This window comes from Setaria italica, chromosome IV, assembly GCF_000263155.2.
Source record: "Setaria italica strain Yugu1 chromosome IV, Setaria_italica_v2.0, whole genome shotgun sequence".
In the NCBI taxonomy this organism is placed as follows: domain Eukaryota; kingdom Viridiplantae; phylum Streptophyta; class Magnoliopsida; order Poales; family Poaceae; genus Setaria; species Setaria italica.
In genome coordinates, this window is record NC_028453.1 from 12433486 (window position 1) to 12447241 (window position 13756).

General features: G+C 45.9%; 1 protein-coding gene across 2 annotated transcripts; it reads left to right on the forward strand.

Moving 5' to 3' along the window:
- Window positions 1-3645: 3645 nt before the first annotated feature.
- On the forward strand, window positions 3646-5653 carry LOC101764180. 2 transcript variants are annotated; one of them, XM_004965153.2, is made up of 7 exons: window positions 3646-3779; window positions 3889-3928; window positions 4057-4272; window positions 4388-4591; window positions 4698-4886; window positions 4986-5057; window positions 5172-5653. In XM_004965153.2, exons 1-7 carry the CDS (start codon window positions 3744-3746, stop codon window positions 5276-5278), a joined length of 864 nt encoding a protein of 287 aa, XP_004965210.1. In that variant the 5' UTR covers window positions 3646-3743; the 3' UTR covers window positions 5279-5653. The 2 variants fall into 2 exon arrangements, with proteins under 2 accessions (XP_004965210.1, XP_004965211.1); XM_004965154.2 differs by having other exon boundaries at window positions 4989-5057.
- Window positions 5654-13756: the final 8103 nt, after the last annotated feature.

Here is a 13756-nt window from a genome sequence, read left to right on the forward strand (position 1 = left end):
AACTTGACACATGATATGCCTTATGCTTATATCACAATAACCTCTTGATGGCGATGCATTTGCTTCTGATGATATATCTGCTGTTGTATTATCTCACTTATAGCCTTTGGGAGTGTTGTGTGATATATTTGAGAAGCTTTCTAGCTTTTGCATCTTCATGCCTTTGTGCTTTCATGTTGCTCTTGATGCTTGCATTGTCAACGAGGGGGAGAGATTTCACACAAACTTATGCATTTGTCAAGGGGGAGAGCATGGGGAGTGAATTTGCTCAGGGGGAGCTTTGTGAGCTTTTATGCTTTTTTGCCGGTTTTGTTAAGCTTCTTACCTCTTCTTGAGGAGCCGGTTTTTATTTGAGCTTGTGATTTTCATGTGATTGGTGTTGAGCCTGTTTTCTTCCTCTTCTTGAGGGATCACATGATTTTGTCTCAGTCGTGTCGAGTCGTTGCCCTTGTCTTAGGGGGCTGAGACTTTGCAATTCGAGTTTCTTATTTCTTTTTCTTTCAAACTATGAATTTGTGTTGGGTGTGGTCAATGTACTCATCAATGGGGAGATTGAGGACCAATGGATGGTCACCCTTGGATGATGAGTGATTGACAATGTTGTGTTGGTTTGATGTGCTCTTGGTTTGTGATGAGCAGGTGTGGAGCTCGGAGGCGGTGATCAATGGCGAGGTGAAGGTCAAGTAGAGACGGGCCGTGCCGACGGATTGGGAGCGGTGAAGGGCGGACGTGAGGCTTGGACTGAGGGACCAGAGCACTAGATGATCAGCCGTGGTGGCTAACACCTGGGGACATCGACAAGCACAAGTGTACATGGAGGAGTGACCGTGTTGACCAAGTCGAGATGGCGGATGTGCAAGTCGAGCGGAGGCGCTAGAAGACTTGGCGGCTGGGTGGTCGAGGACGGTGGTGACACGTGTCGAGGAGCGGGTTTGGTGGTTTGGGCCGCAAAACCACAGGCGGATGGTTTCCGCGGAGATTCCGAGGAGGAACACGAAGGCACGTGGTAGAATCACAGAGGTTGCATCGAGGCGAAGCAAGTCTATGCAGGAAGCGTGGCCGTCAAATTGACCGAAGACAATCTTGGACCAAAATACCCCTGTGTGGGTAGTTATCTTAGTTTTAAGTTGTAGGGGTAATCTAGTCATTAGTGGAGTCTCTAAATAGAGAGGGGGGCTGGTTGTGTTCAGCACCTCTCTCACCAGCTCTTCCACTCTCTTCCTCTCCGCTTCTCTCTCTACCCCTCTGTCTCTAGTTTAGAGGTCCTCGTATATTTTGAGCACCAAGTCTTTGTTTTGGAACAGCAGTTTGTTGCAGGAATGGAGGCCCTAACCTCCTCGTGTCCTCCGTGTGTTGGAGGTTGATCTCGTTGTGCAATTCCCGATCGTGTTCTTCGCGTTCTTCATTTCTTGAATTTTCCCTTCTTACATTTTTGTTTGATTCGAGATTTCTGGGGAGTCTTGGGTCAAACCGATCATTTGGATATGAACTAGGACGTGAGTGAAGCCTTTCCACCAAAGGAATTCATCTAACTCCTCACGAGCTCATAGATCGGGGCGATTCAAGTTCTAGGGTTGAAAAATCGCCATTCATCACAAAATATTTTATTCCTTTTGATTGGCTGATCTTTTGGGAATATGTTTGTTATGTTGTTGCAAAGCTACGGTTAAAATTTTGTTATTTTTAGAGGTCATTTGGTCATGTTTCGGAATTTTCTTCTCTCCACACACAGGCTGTTTTTGGAGTTTCGAAAATTTCCGGACATAGGTCCGGAAATTTCCGAAGGTTTCTCTAGAGATTTCGCACGTCCAGAATTTTTCGAAGATTCCTCCGAATTTTTCCGCACAGATGTGTTGGTTTTCCAAGTTTGCCTTCCGAAGCTTGTTTGGACTCTTTCTTGCTTCCATTTGCGTCAATTTAGGTTCCTAGCATCAGTCCTAGGTCCATTAGCATGTGCATAGCTAAGTGGGCTTGGTTTTGCTAGAAGAGAGGCTTGTGGGTTTTTGGTCGAAGTCCTCGAAGAAAATTTGAATCGGCACCCATTCACCCCCCCTCTGGTCGCCTTTCCGGTCCTTCATAGATAGACTCCTACCTAACCTATGTACATCCGCACGCCGATTCCGCAGTCCATCTCCCTCTCCGGTGCTAGCCCGGCCGTCGGAGAGGACGGGGACCGGCAGAATCGCTGCCCGAAACAACTTCTGCCTTGGTTTTGCCCTTTTTCGGGGGTGTTTGCTCCTTTAGTAACTCCTAAAATTCCTGTCACAACGAATATTTAGATACTAATTAGGAGTATTAAACATAGGCTAATTACAAAACCAATTGCACAGATGGAGACTAATTTGCAAGACGAATCTATTAAGACTAATTAGTCCATGATTTGACAATGTGATGCTACAGTAAACATATGCTAATGATGGATTAATTAGGCTTAATAGATTCATCTTATGAATTAGCCTTCATCTGTGTAATTAGTTTTAGAATTAGCTCATGTTTAGTCCTCCTAATTAGCCTCCAAATATTCGATGTTCGATGTGACATGAATTTTAGTTCGGACTAAAGATCCAAACGTCCCCTTCGCCTCGGAGCTCTGTAGCTGGAGGTAAGGATGAGCCTTACATGTAGACTATTCTCACCACATATGTGCCTATATAATAGAGCGCCTTTAATTAACAGTAAAGACAGTAAAGTATTCTATCCTGTTCACCATTTGGCATAGATAAAAAGACACTACGAATGCAAAAGAGAAAATAATATATTGATCTAAAATCACAAGTTTTACCATAACATTCCTCTCGTCTTATCAATACACCATTCCATTTTGATAGGGTTTTCTTATCTGAAAAATTCTCTTTTGATAGTCTTATTTCAATCTAATTGTCCATCAATTTAATAGATATCTCGGATTTGACATGCGGCACTTCAATCCTTCATGTGAGATTGGCTATGTGGGTATCAAGAAATCTAAGCCTTGTTTACGAGGAATAACTAATGGTACGGTTAAATGGATGATAAGCAAGATTATCTTCCCTTGTCATTAGACCAAGATGAAATAAGACTAACAAAAGAGAATGGAGGGAGTACTTTAGAGTAAAATCCACTCGCGGTTCTTAAACTTGTCGCGATGTCCATCCAGATCCATGAACTTGCGAACCTTTGAACTTATTATTTGGTGTCATCTAGATCCGTGCACTCGTAGATTTGACCATAATAAATCACGCATAATCATCAATCTGATGTTTAATAACGAAACTCAGCAATAATTTGACTCAGGTTTATGGGCCAGCCAAATCATACATGGCGAAAGTACGAATGGAGGAGGTAATGAGATCGGATCTGTTCAGGCCTTTTGTACCTAGTGAGGAACCGAGGAGGAATCCGATCGGCGAGACGTCCGAAACTTTTGTCGACGGGTGATTAGTTTGTACAAGTGATGCTGTACCTGTAAAGCTACTGGCCCTGTACTACACCGACAGCGACACCTTATCGCATCTGCATGCATCGATGCGAAATTGTAGCTCGGCACGTGGACGTGTAATTGATGATCGACCGCGTGGTCCGCGTGGACGTGGCCATGCATGCACCAGCGAGCCATCCATACCTATCGGCCATCCTCGGAGGGTACGCGGCATCCTATATATTAACACCACTGCTTGCGCACTTGGGATATCGTCAAGCTCGAGGGAGCGAGAGCAGATCAAAAGCTGAGCGCAGCGCCGGGTAGCATAGCAGTGGCCGGAGCAATGGCTGCTCGTCAGACACTCCTCGCGCTCCTCTTTGTATGTATTGTTGCATTGGCTTGGCTTTATTTTGAGTTTTATCGAGTTATCATTCCAGCAGTAAGTTCGTAGTACAGTGTTTCATTTTACTTGGTTCCACATTGTGCAGGTGGCCGCCGCGGGGGCAGGCGGCCATGCAGCTGCAGCAGGTCTCTACTCTCCCCCCTACCTCTCTATCCCTCTCTGTTGTGCGCGTTCGCTAGTTTACTTGTTGACAAAATTAGACATATATGGGTTGAGTAACGGTCTCACTGGTGAATTCAAATGATGATTCCAGTTGCAGGAAAGGTTCCGACTGGGAGTACGCTTTGCTGCACAAACACGACGGGATACCACGAGTGCGTTGAGGCCTGCTTCCACTACTACCCGCGTGAACAGGCAGAGAAGTTCTGTGATCCGGGGTGTCAAGAAGCGTACCAGTGCCATGCCGTGCCCGGAGAAAAATGCCCCAGCAGCAGCCTACACCACTCATCTGACTTGCTCACCAACTCTGGTAGTAATTTACTGAACCATCCTCTAATTTCCTATGTCTCTGCACGCACGCGCTCTTGACAAAAATGGAAAAGGCAAAGTGTTTTTGCTGGTACACTAATTCATGGCGTTTCTAGTTGTAGGAGAGGTCGTCCAACCTGTGACGACGACGCTTTGCTGCTCAAACATGACGGGGTTCCATGAGTGTGTTGAGGATTGTTTCGCCTATTTTCCGCGTGAACAGGCTGATAAAATATGTGATCCGGGCTGCAAAGAAGCGTATCAGTGCCGTACCGTGAGCGGAGACAAATGCCCCAGCGAACACCCTTCATCCGGCTCTGGTAAATACTGATCCGGCCTCTAATTTTGTCTCTCTGTGTACGCGCTCTTCACAAAATGAAACACGGAAAGTGTTTTTACGGGTGCACTAATTCATGAAATTTCTAGTTGTAGGAGAGGTCGTCCAAGCTGCGACGAAGACGCTGTGCTGCTCAAACATGACAGGATTTCATGAGTGTGTTGAGGATTGTTTCGGCTACTTCCCACGTGAACAAGCTGAGAAAATCTGTGATCCGGGCTGCCAGGAAGCGTATCAGTGCCGTACCGTAAGCGGAGACAAATGCCCCACCAACTCTGGTAAAATATCGAACCAACTCCTTTAGTTTCCACTGCATTTTGTATTTGATTCTGCAAGAACTAATTAAAAAATATTCCTCACAAATACTTTATTTTCAGCAGCAAAAGGAGCTGCCGTCGAGAAATGCGTGTCAGGATGCAAGTCCTCCGTGTGCAGCAAAATGGTCACCGGTAAAAACGAAAAACGCATGACTATAAACTACTGATGATGCTAGGCTGCTTTAATTTGCTTAGCTTCACTCGCATTAATTATTCCTAATTACAAAGCTATGTTTTATCAACCAGGCGTTGGCAGCAAACTTTTTGCGGTGAAACACGCCCTCGACCGCTGTAACAATGCGTGCTACAAATTCTGCACCAAGGGTCTCCGCGCGGGAACAGCTACTGCTTGACCTATACGCACGGTTACTAGACAGTGCGCCACGCTCCGGATCAAGGCTGTATACCCTCGTGTCTTTTCGTTTTGAATAAACGGGAACAATAATGTACGAAAGTAGTGATGCAAGGAAAAAAATTACAAAAAAATGTATTCACTGCACGTAGTTAGTGACCATTTCACTTCACTGTTAACCAGGGATAGATGCAAGGTCCTAGAAGAGTACCAACTGGCACCCACTAGTTGACGGTAAATGTGTTTGTCTGTGTTCCTTCCTTTCGAATAAGGCAATAAAAAACTAGCATGCAGCGTCCATGTAACGATATGTCTGCCTCGACATCTACGTGATGTATACTGTGGACAAAATAAATAAGTCCATCGCTGTGTTACATTTTTACTTTGACCACTTTTATTTTACCCACTTGAAACTCGTAGCAGGTAATAAGTCTTAAAAACTATGGTAGCCTCTTGTCTATTGTTAATATACCGGCCACTACGCACTGACGTTGGAGAGTGTGATAACAAAATATTATTAGTAACAAAATATTATTACAGTGAATAAAGGTCGGGTTGAAGGGGGCAGTCAGCTGTCTGCTTCTTGGCCACGCCCCCCTCTTATAGATACGAGATATTCGATCTACATTCAAAAGCAGGAAATAGCATACCAGTAGCTGATATACGTATCGGAACATGGTCACATGGGTACATGATATTGAATGCCATCCAGATCAAGGCGCAAAGCTGGCTCGGGCCGCAGGAACTTGTGCGGCTACCATCGGGTGTTGAAAAACTCATAGATTCCCGATGCCGAGCTACTATTGGTATAGTTTCCAATCCCAACCATGGTGCACATAAGCTCAGAAAAAGCAGGACAAAGCCGGTGGTTAGGCAGACGCCCCATTGTTCGTGGTGTTGCAATGAATCCAATGAATCATCCTCATGGAGGAGGTGAGGGGCGCATGAAAGGAAGTAGACCTTCGGTGTCACCTTAGGGGAAGCCCACCAAAGCAGGATTTCGGGCAGTAGTGGGGGTGGGGAAATGCAGAATTTAGTTCATGCCACGACGATCTATATGGAAGGGAAGTTTTATTGATGCTTTCCTGTTTAGAATAAAGAAGAACTGAGAGTCTGATGAGCAGGAAAATTTGGTCACGTAGATCTTCTATTTCGCCGGAATTCATTGATTGCTCCATACTCATTTACAATGGAAAAACTCCTGTTCGTTGTAAGATCACTGAAGGAAAGGTTGGTCATAAATTTGGAGAGTTTGCTTTTACACGGAGATGAAGACCCTATAGAACAAATAGAGGAAAGGGCAGAAAGGGAAAAAAGTAAAGTCTAAGCGACATATGGCACGAAAAGGAAATCCAATTTCGGTATTTTAGGTATTTGGGGAATCCTCCTTAATAGACAAATATTCTTATTATGTCAATGCCAATTGAATCAATGTTATTAGCTGTCAATTTGAACTTTTTGGTATTTTCCGTTTCTTTGAATGATATGATGGGTCAATCATTTGCTTCATTAGTTCCAACAGTGGCAGCTGCGGAATCTGCTATTGGATTAGCCATTTTCGTTATTACTTTTCGAGTCCGAGGGACTATTGTTGTCGAATTTATAAATTGCATTCAAGGTTAAACATAACTACAGGAGAGTTACCAAATACAAAGTTTCGTTCTCCTTTCGTTCTCTCCTTTCGTTTCTTTTTATTTTGAGATATTTGAATTGGATTTTCTATGCCTAATTTATCTTCCATTATCTAATCTTAAGCAGAACATGTGATGCATGGTGATTGAAGATGCCCATGCCATTAGTTTGTTGTATTGTCTAACACTTTTTTTTATAGAAATTTCCATTATATCCATCCCATAATCTCATCTAAATACTGATGCAAATTAGAACAATTGCTTCAGTTCTTTTATTGTTTATAAAAACTTTTCTAGATTCATAAATATGCACCTACACTGTAACATCCCAATTTTTCCTAAGCATTTAAAATATGGATCCAAAAAAAAATTCTTAAAATTTATATAGCAACTTAAACTTTAGAGCCATGCATTTGAATTTAATGCACCAAAATATAATTATTCATGAACACCTATGCATATGTTTGAGCTAACTACCTAATCCTATCTCTAAATATTCCATCCTAATATTTCTTTCAAGTCTCTACAACAAAACCCACTCAAATTTGAACACAAACATCAACTCAACTAAAAAGAAAAGCCATCAAAATCTTCCTGGTCCAACAACCTCACCTTCAGCCCAACTCCACTCCCAGCCCAGCCTGCCTCACCTCTCCTCTCCCGCTCACACGCACACGCAAGGCTTGATAGCCGGCCCAGCTCACTCGCTCACGCGACCCAGCCTGGCCACACAATGATGCCAGCATGACTCATCATCATCGTCATCCCATCCATCCCTCTTTCCCTTACCCTCACCCACACCTGATGCTGCCGCTGTCTGCCACCACGACACCATTCCTGCCACCCACTACTCCCTGACCAGCGCTCCTCCTTCACCTACGTCGCCACCACCCCCTGCACCTACCCGTGCTTCCCCTCCTGCACGAGCTTCAGTGCATGCTGCCAGTGGTATGACCACCCCGATCTCCACCTCCCAGCCGGATTCACCCCCTGGGCGAGCGCGTCGTACTCACCTACACCAAGAGCACTTATTGTGCCTCTCACGCCCGCCGGAACAACCCCCCTAGCCCCTCCCCGGCCTCATCCACCTCCGTCGGCCATGCCACGCACCGCCATGCCATTGATCGCCGGCCAGCCCGGATAAGCATGGCCAAGCCCGTCCGAGCCCCAAGCCTCCTCGCCAGGATATAAATGGCCCCCTACCACCCCTTGATTCCTAGCCCCTCCCGTCTCCACCTCTTCCCCTTGCCGGCATAGGAACTCGCCGTGCCTCCTCCACCCACCACCGTGCTCTATCCCCTAGAGCCGAGCCGAGTTGAAGCCCCACCGCCGCTCACCCCACTTCTGGTCGCTCGCCACCGGCCAAATTCCGACCGTCACGCTGCCCGCGTGAGCTTCCAAAAAGTCCCAAGTACAGCTGCTATACTGCCCATGCCGCCACCTGCCCTCTTCGCCGTCTCCAACCATCTTCCCGCTTGGCCGTTGCGCCGCCAGGATTCCGGCAAGCTGCCGGCGTTGCTCCAACCTACCACCAGCCACCCCAAGTCCTCCATTGCACGCGCCGAGCCACCTTGAGCCTTCCCATTCCCTTAGCACCCCAAACCCCCTCTAGGCCTCACTCCCCTCGCACCAGCTCCACCGTGCAATTCCGGCGAGCTCTAGGCTCACTGCCGGCCACCCTCCGACCCCCACACCGACCCCTATAGAAGCGGACTACTTCTTGTTATGCCTTAGCAACCTCACCATCCAGCACAGCTCACTCCAACGAGATGCTCTGCCCGCACAACGCTTCCACGGCCCAACCTGGGCGGAGCCACCTCGCCCTCCCACTCCCTGCTCCTGGTCCACAAGGACCGTAGGCACAGACACGGTGTGGCCCCACACCGGTCCCGCACCTCCCCCTCTTTCCCCCATGCACCGTGTCCACATGCACTGCACACACACCCCCCTTCCCAGTGCACCACGTGGACTGCGGGTGCACCACGCGGCCTACCTCACGGACCACACCGCGTCATCCCCCTAGCCCACCCGTCATCCTCTTTCTCTCTCCCCCCGCATTATGCTGCTACGGCCACATGATTTATTTCACACCAAATCTTGCAAACCCATGCTAAAAATTCCTCAAAAATACTAGAGACCAACTCAAACCCAGCCATACCTTGTTTGTCCAAATATCACATCCATAACCCCTATAACTAAATCCTCCTCCTTTCATTAATGAATAACAACCCCATATTTAATGTAACCCAAAATAGGAAATCATTCCAACGAGCTCTAGAAAAAAATCCTAGGAAATTCTAGGAAATTGCCCAAGCCTCCTAAACCCCAATTCTACTCCTTTAACACATGTTTGATGTATTTCTATGATTGTTTGCTTAATTGCTTATGTATAACTACGATAATGTAGAAAATGACGACATCAGAAATGCTTTGATGATCCGGACTACGAAGAAGAAGTTTTGAACGACCAGACTTCAAGGAAGTCAAGTCCCACAAATTATCATCATCTTTTCTCCCAAGCTTTATTAATAAAATAAACCAAGATAATAACTTGTTTATAAGCTTTGCATATTTTCCATTATCCCCTTGCTTAGCTCATCCTAATAATTTTGAGCCCTCCTTGATATCATGAACCCCTAGGTCATATTATGACTTACAAATTCTAAGGAAGAGTGAGAGTACTTTTTGCCATAAAAACAACTAAAGTGAGTCTAGCAACCAGTTAAGGCTGGACCCGCGAGTAAGAGGGTAGTCTCAACAGAGGATCCTATCATAAAAGCTTACTCTAGTGATATGAGAATCGGCTCATGGGAAAGTCTTTCTAGTGAACAGTACAGCCACACGTGCTAAAAAGGTACGGTCTTCGGGAGTGCCTAAACATGTGAGGCCTTGATTCACACCCCACTAGCTGAACCTAATAAACCGTCCCAAGGGGCTACGGTGGGCGACAAATAGACTAGAGCAGGACCTTCGTAGAGTCCCAGGTCTGGTTGTCGGCTAGGCACCCCTGGGCCAGCCAGAAGACTTACGAACCCACTCAAAGGGGGCGTACCCGAAACCTACTCGGACATGAAGACTACTTTGTAGGGCGCGTAGGCTTCATAGTTTTCCCGATGTCTAGTTGAGTACGAAGGGGATTACTCTACCGAGTTAAAGTAGGACCGTGTTCGACTAGGACTCCACCCTGTAACCCTGCTCCCCCGACTATATAAGGGCGGGCAGGGACCCCCTCCAAAGAATGAGGTACAAGAGAACACATCTCAATCAATACAATCAACACACAGGACGTAGGGTATTACGCAATCTAGCAGCTCGAACCTGTCTAAATCATGTTCCTTACGTCACCATCGACTCCTTGATTCTCGACAACAACCACCGCACAAAAGACCACCTAGGGTACCCCCTAGACGGGTTGCCGGTCTAAAACACCGAAACTGGTTGGCACGGGTCACGAGTTGAGGTCCGTAGGGCCTGTTGACATTGTATATCAAGTTATGATGCATCTTTCCCGGGATAGAGTCCACGAGTGGACATAGTCTGACCCCTGTTTAGACCCCAGCCGTATATGTGGACGGAGTTAGGGAATGTTGTCTAGGAATAGACACAGGTGTGTACACTTGTAGGTTAGTATCGCCTATGATCAATATATGGGCTGATCTAACATGCGAGTAAAGTGTAGACCGTGTAGAGTTATAAAACTATTCGAATAGCCGAGGCTCACGATCAAGAGCTCACATTGATTAGTCATCACCTATTTTATGAAAAGAGTGAGATTCAGGCTCGTCCTGAGATGTGTCTAGAAATAAATAAGACAAAAGTTGGCTCAGGTAATCCCGGACGGATCCTGATGCACTTAAAACTTGGGGACTAGTAGGGAGGCAGATTACCCTCCAGGAATAACAACTTATAAATATTTGCAATCCATTCTCTTCAATGTATAACCATATACAATGTGCATACAACTAGCTTTCACTCAAACTAGCAGCTATTTCTAAAATCCCGCATGAAACAATACAACAACTGTGGGATTTTGCTGAGTACCCATTGTATGGTGCTCACCCTTACTTCCCCTTCCTTTCTTTCTTCAGAGGAAGAAGTTGCTAGTGAGGAAGACGAGGATCTTGAGGATCTGCCCTAGGAGCCAAGCCACCTATAGGATTGGGACTGCTACGTAGTACTCCGCTATATAATTAAGGTTGAGGCTACGACCCCTTTTGTATGATTAGTAGTATGTTTTCTCTTTTTCAACCTTATGTAAATTATCAATAAAAGTTGTACGAAGTATGGATGCGATACTTCTTGTGTGAAGTGCTCGTATCCTACTGATATATGGAATGATACGCATGATATTCAGGATCCTTTTAGGGGCAGCCCTCACATAGACATACACTATATCTAGGTGTGTAATAATATTTATGAACTAAGAAAGCTAAAACGATTTGCAGTTTAGAACGGAGCGAGTACAACTTTATTCGAGGTAGGCGTGCACGACGTTCGCATGCACTCGTGCTGGCATAATTTATGCAACGCAATAATGTCAGCAGAAATCTCATCGAATCTTGTAGTACCAACTCCATGGCACAATTTCTTTAATTTATACAGAAAAAAATACTCTTTTCTACCCACATGTCAGGTGCGCACCACCTAACACAGACGATCGACGACCCTGCTGATCAAACGCTGAAGAACATGGCTCAGTCGTCACACAGTCCAGTCAGGAACTTTAGGAACTCAACAACATAGAAGGTTAGCGGCGAACACTCGGTTGGTAAGATTTATTTTGAGGTACCTATCCATGTTGTGAGTCCTCAACGACACATGTATTCGTATTTTTCTAGATTTATTTTAAAAGTTAACAACCAGTGCTATTATTTTAGTGGTAAGCGACGTGCTCATCAACGTCGAGGTACCAGTGGTGATTTTATCAATCTTCAAAAATGATTTGCTGACGAGTCTCTTGAAAATGCACATAGAGGTAGAGTTACGCGTGTGGTACGCCGTGTCTCCCCATTGTCAAGAGAAGAAAATAACCAAAGGCAGACAAATGTTTTGCCACCGCTGAGTTACTGGAACTCTCCTTCTCTACACCATATGGGAACTCCATGAATCACACTAAGTGGTAAAGCATCATTGTATCTCGTCTCTTCAGATTTGAATCAAAGTGCTAAGTTGATCAAGTACACAGGAACCTGCGCTCAGTCAAATAAAATGTATTTAAGGAAAAGAACTCGAAGTGCACATGCAAGTTTAATATATGATGTATTTGTTGAAGTGTCAAGTCGATTGGCGTTAACTCAGGATAGAGACAAACAGAAACATTTGGACCTCCAAGACGACAACTGCTTCCTTAATGAACTCTCAGCTCAGCGTATCGCATCGAATCAGTACGGCTATTTATAAAGTTAAATGTTTGTACGCGCATGATAGCCTATCATGACCTAATTTATTTTGTAAAGCGTCTATGGAAATGACATCATACAAAGGCATAATTTGCAAATGCTAAGAACTCTCAATTTATAGCTAGCATCATGTACACACAAGTAGCATGCCTAGGTCTGGGATTGGCGGAGCAGTCTGTACGTGCAGTAATGCAGTATACATACATACAACGCTAGTAGCCCTAAACCCAAATACCATTTAAAACTCAGAATTCGTAATTACAAATGCAGAGAGCACCGGAAGAAAAACTTAGTTCTAAAAATTCAATGAGCTAATTATTTCCTCTTAAACATGGTGTCAAGAACAAATCGTTGATACTCACATACATGTATACGCCGAAGGCATACAAGCATATACACCCTAACTCTACAAGTACTCATGTACTCATGTTTAGTCAGACATTTGATTCAAGATAAACAGGTTCCACGATAATAGATCTAATAAAACTAACAATTTTATTTATTGCATTGGAAAAAATATGAAATTTATCAAAAAAATCATAAACATCTAGCCATCAATCCGGTAGACTCAAGCTATTATAGTTATTCACTGGTGGAAAACCCACTTTTAGTCCCGGTTGGTAAGCCTCATAGCTCCCGAAGGACCAACCGGGACTAATCATTCGGGACAAAAGGTCCTCCTCTTTAGTACCGGGTCATTCACCCGGGACTAAAGACCCCCTTTAGTCCCGGTTGGTATTACCAACCGAGGCTAAAAAGGTTTCAAAAATTAAAAAAAAAGTGCCCGCTCCACCCGCTTCAGGCCCGCTCCACCGCTGCGGCGCCTGCACCGCGCCGGCATGTGTGGGTGATGACGGGACGCATTCGTGATCCATCTGCTGCAGCAATGGAGGAGGGTCGGGCAAGTGCCGTGCCGCCCGCCCTCCCTCTGCTCCCTCCCTCCTTGCCCGCCTGCGCCACACCGCACCACCCTCGCCTGCCCACGCCAAGCTAGGAGGGGGAGGCTGGGGAGGAAGGGAGGGAGCACGGGGAGGAGGAGGAGACGGGGAGGAAGGGAGGGAGCAGAGGGAGTGCTAGGAGATAAGGGAGAGAGAGAGGACAGGGTTGCGGGGAGGAAGGGAGATAGGGAGAGAGAGAGGAGTCGGAGAGCTAAGATAGATCCCGATTGGTGGCTCCAACCGGGACTAAAAGGACTCTGTTGGAGCTACCAACCGGTACTAATCATTTTATCCCGGTTGGAGCCACCAATCGGGATCTATCTTAGCTCTCCGACTCCTCTCTCTCGCACTATCTCCCTTCCTCCGCGCAACCCTGTCCTCTCTCTCTCCCTTATTTCCTGGCACTCCGTCTGCTCTCTCTCTTCCATCTCGTAGCACCCTCTTCGCTGTGCTCCCTCCTTTCCGCCTCAGCCTCCCCCTCGTAGCTTGGCGTGTGCTGGCGAGGGTGGTG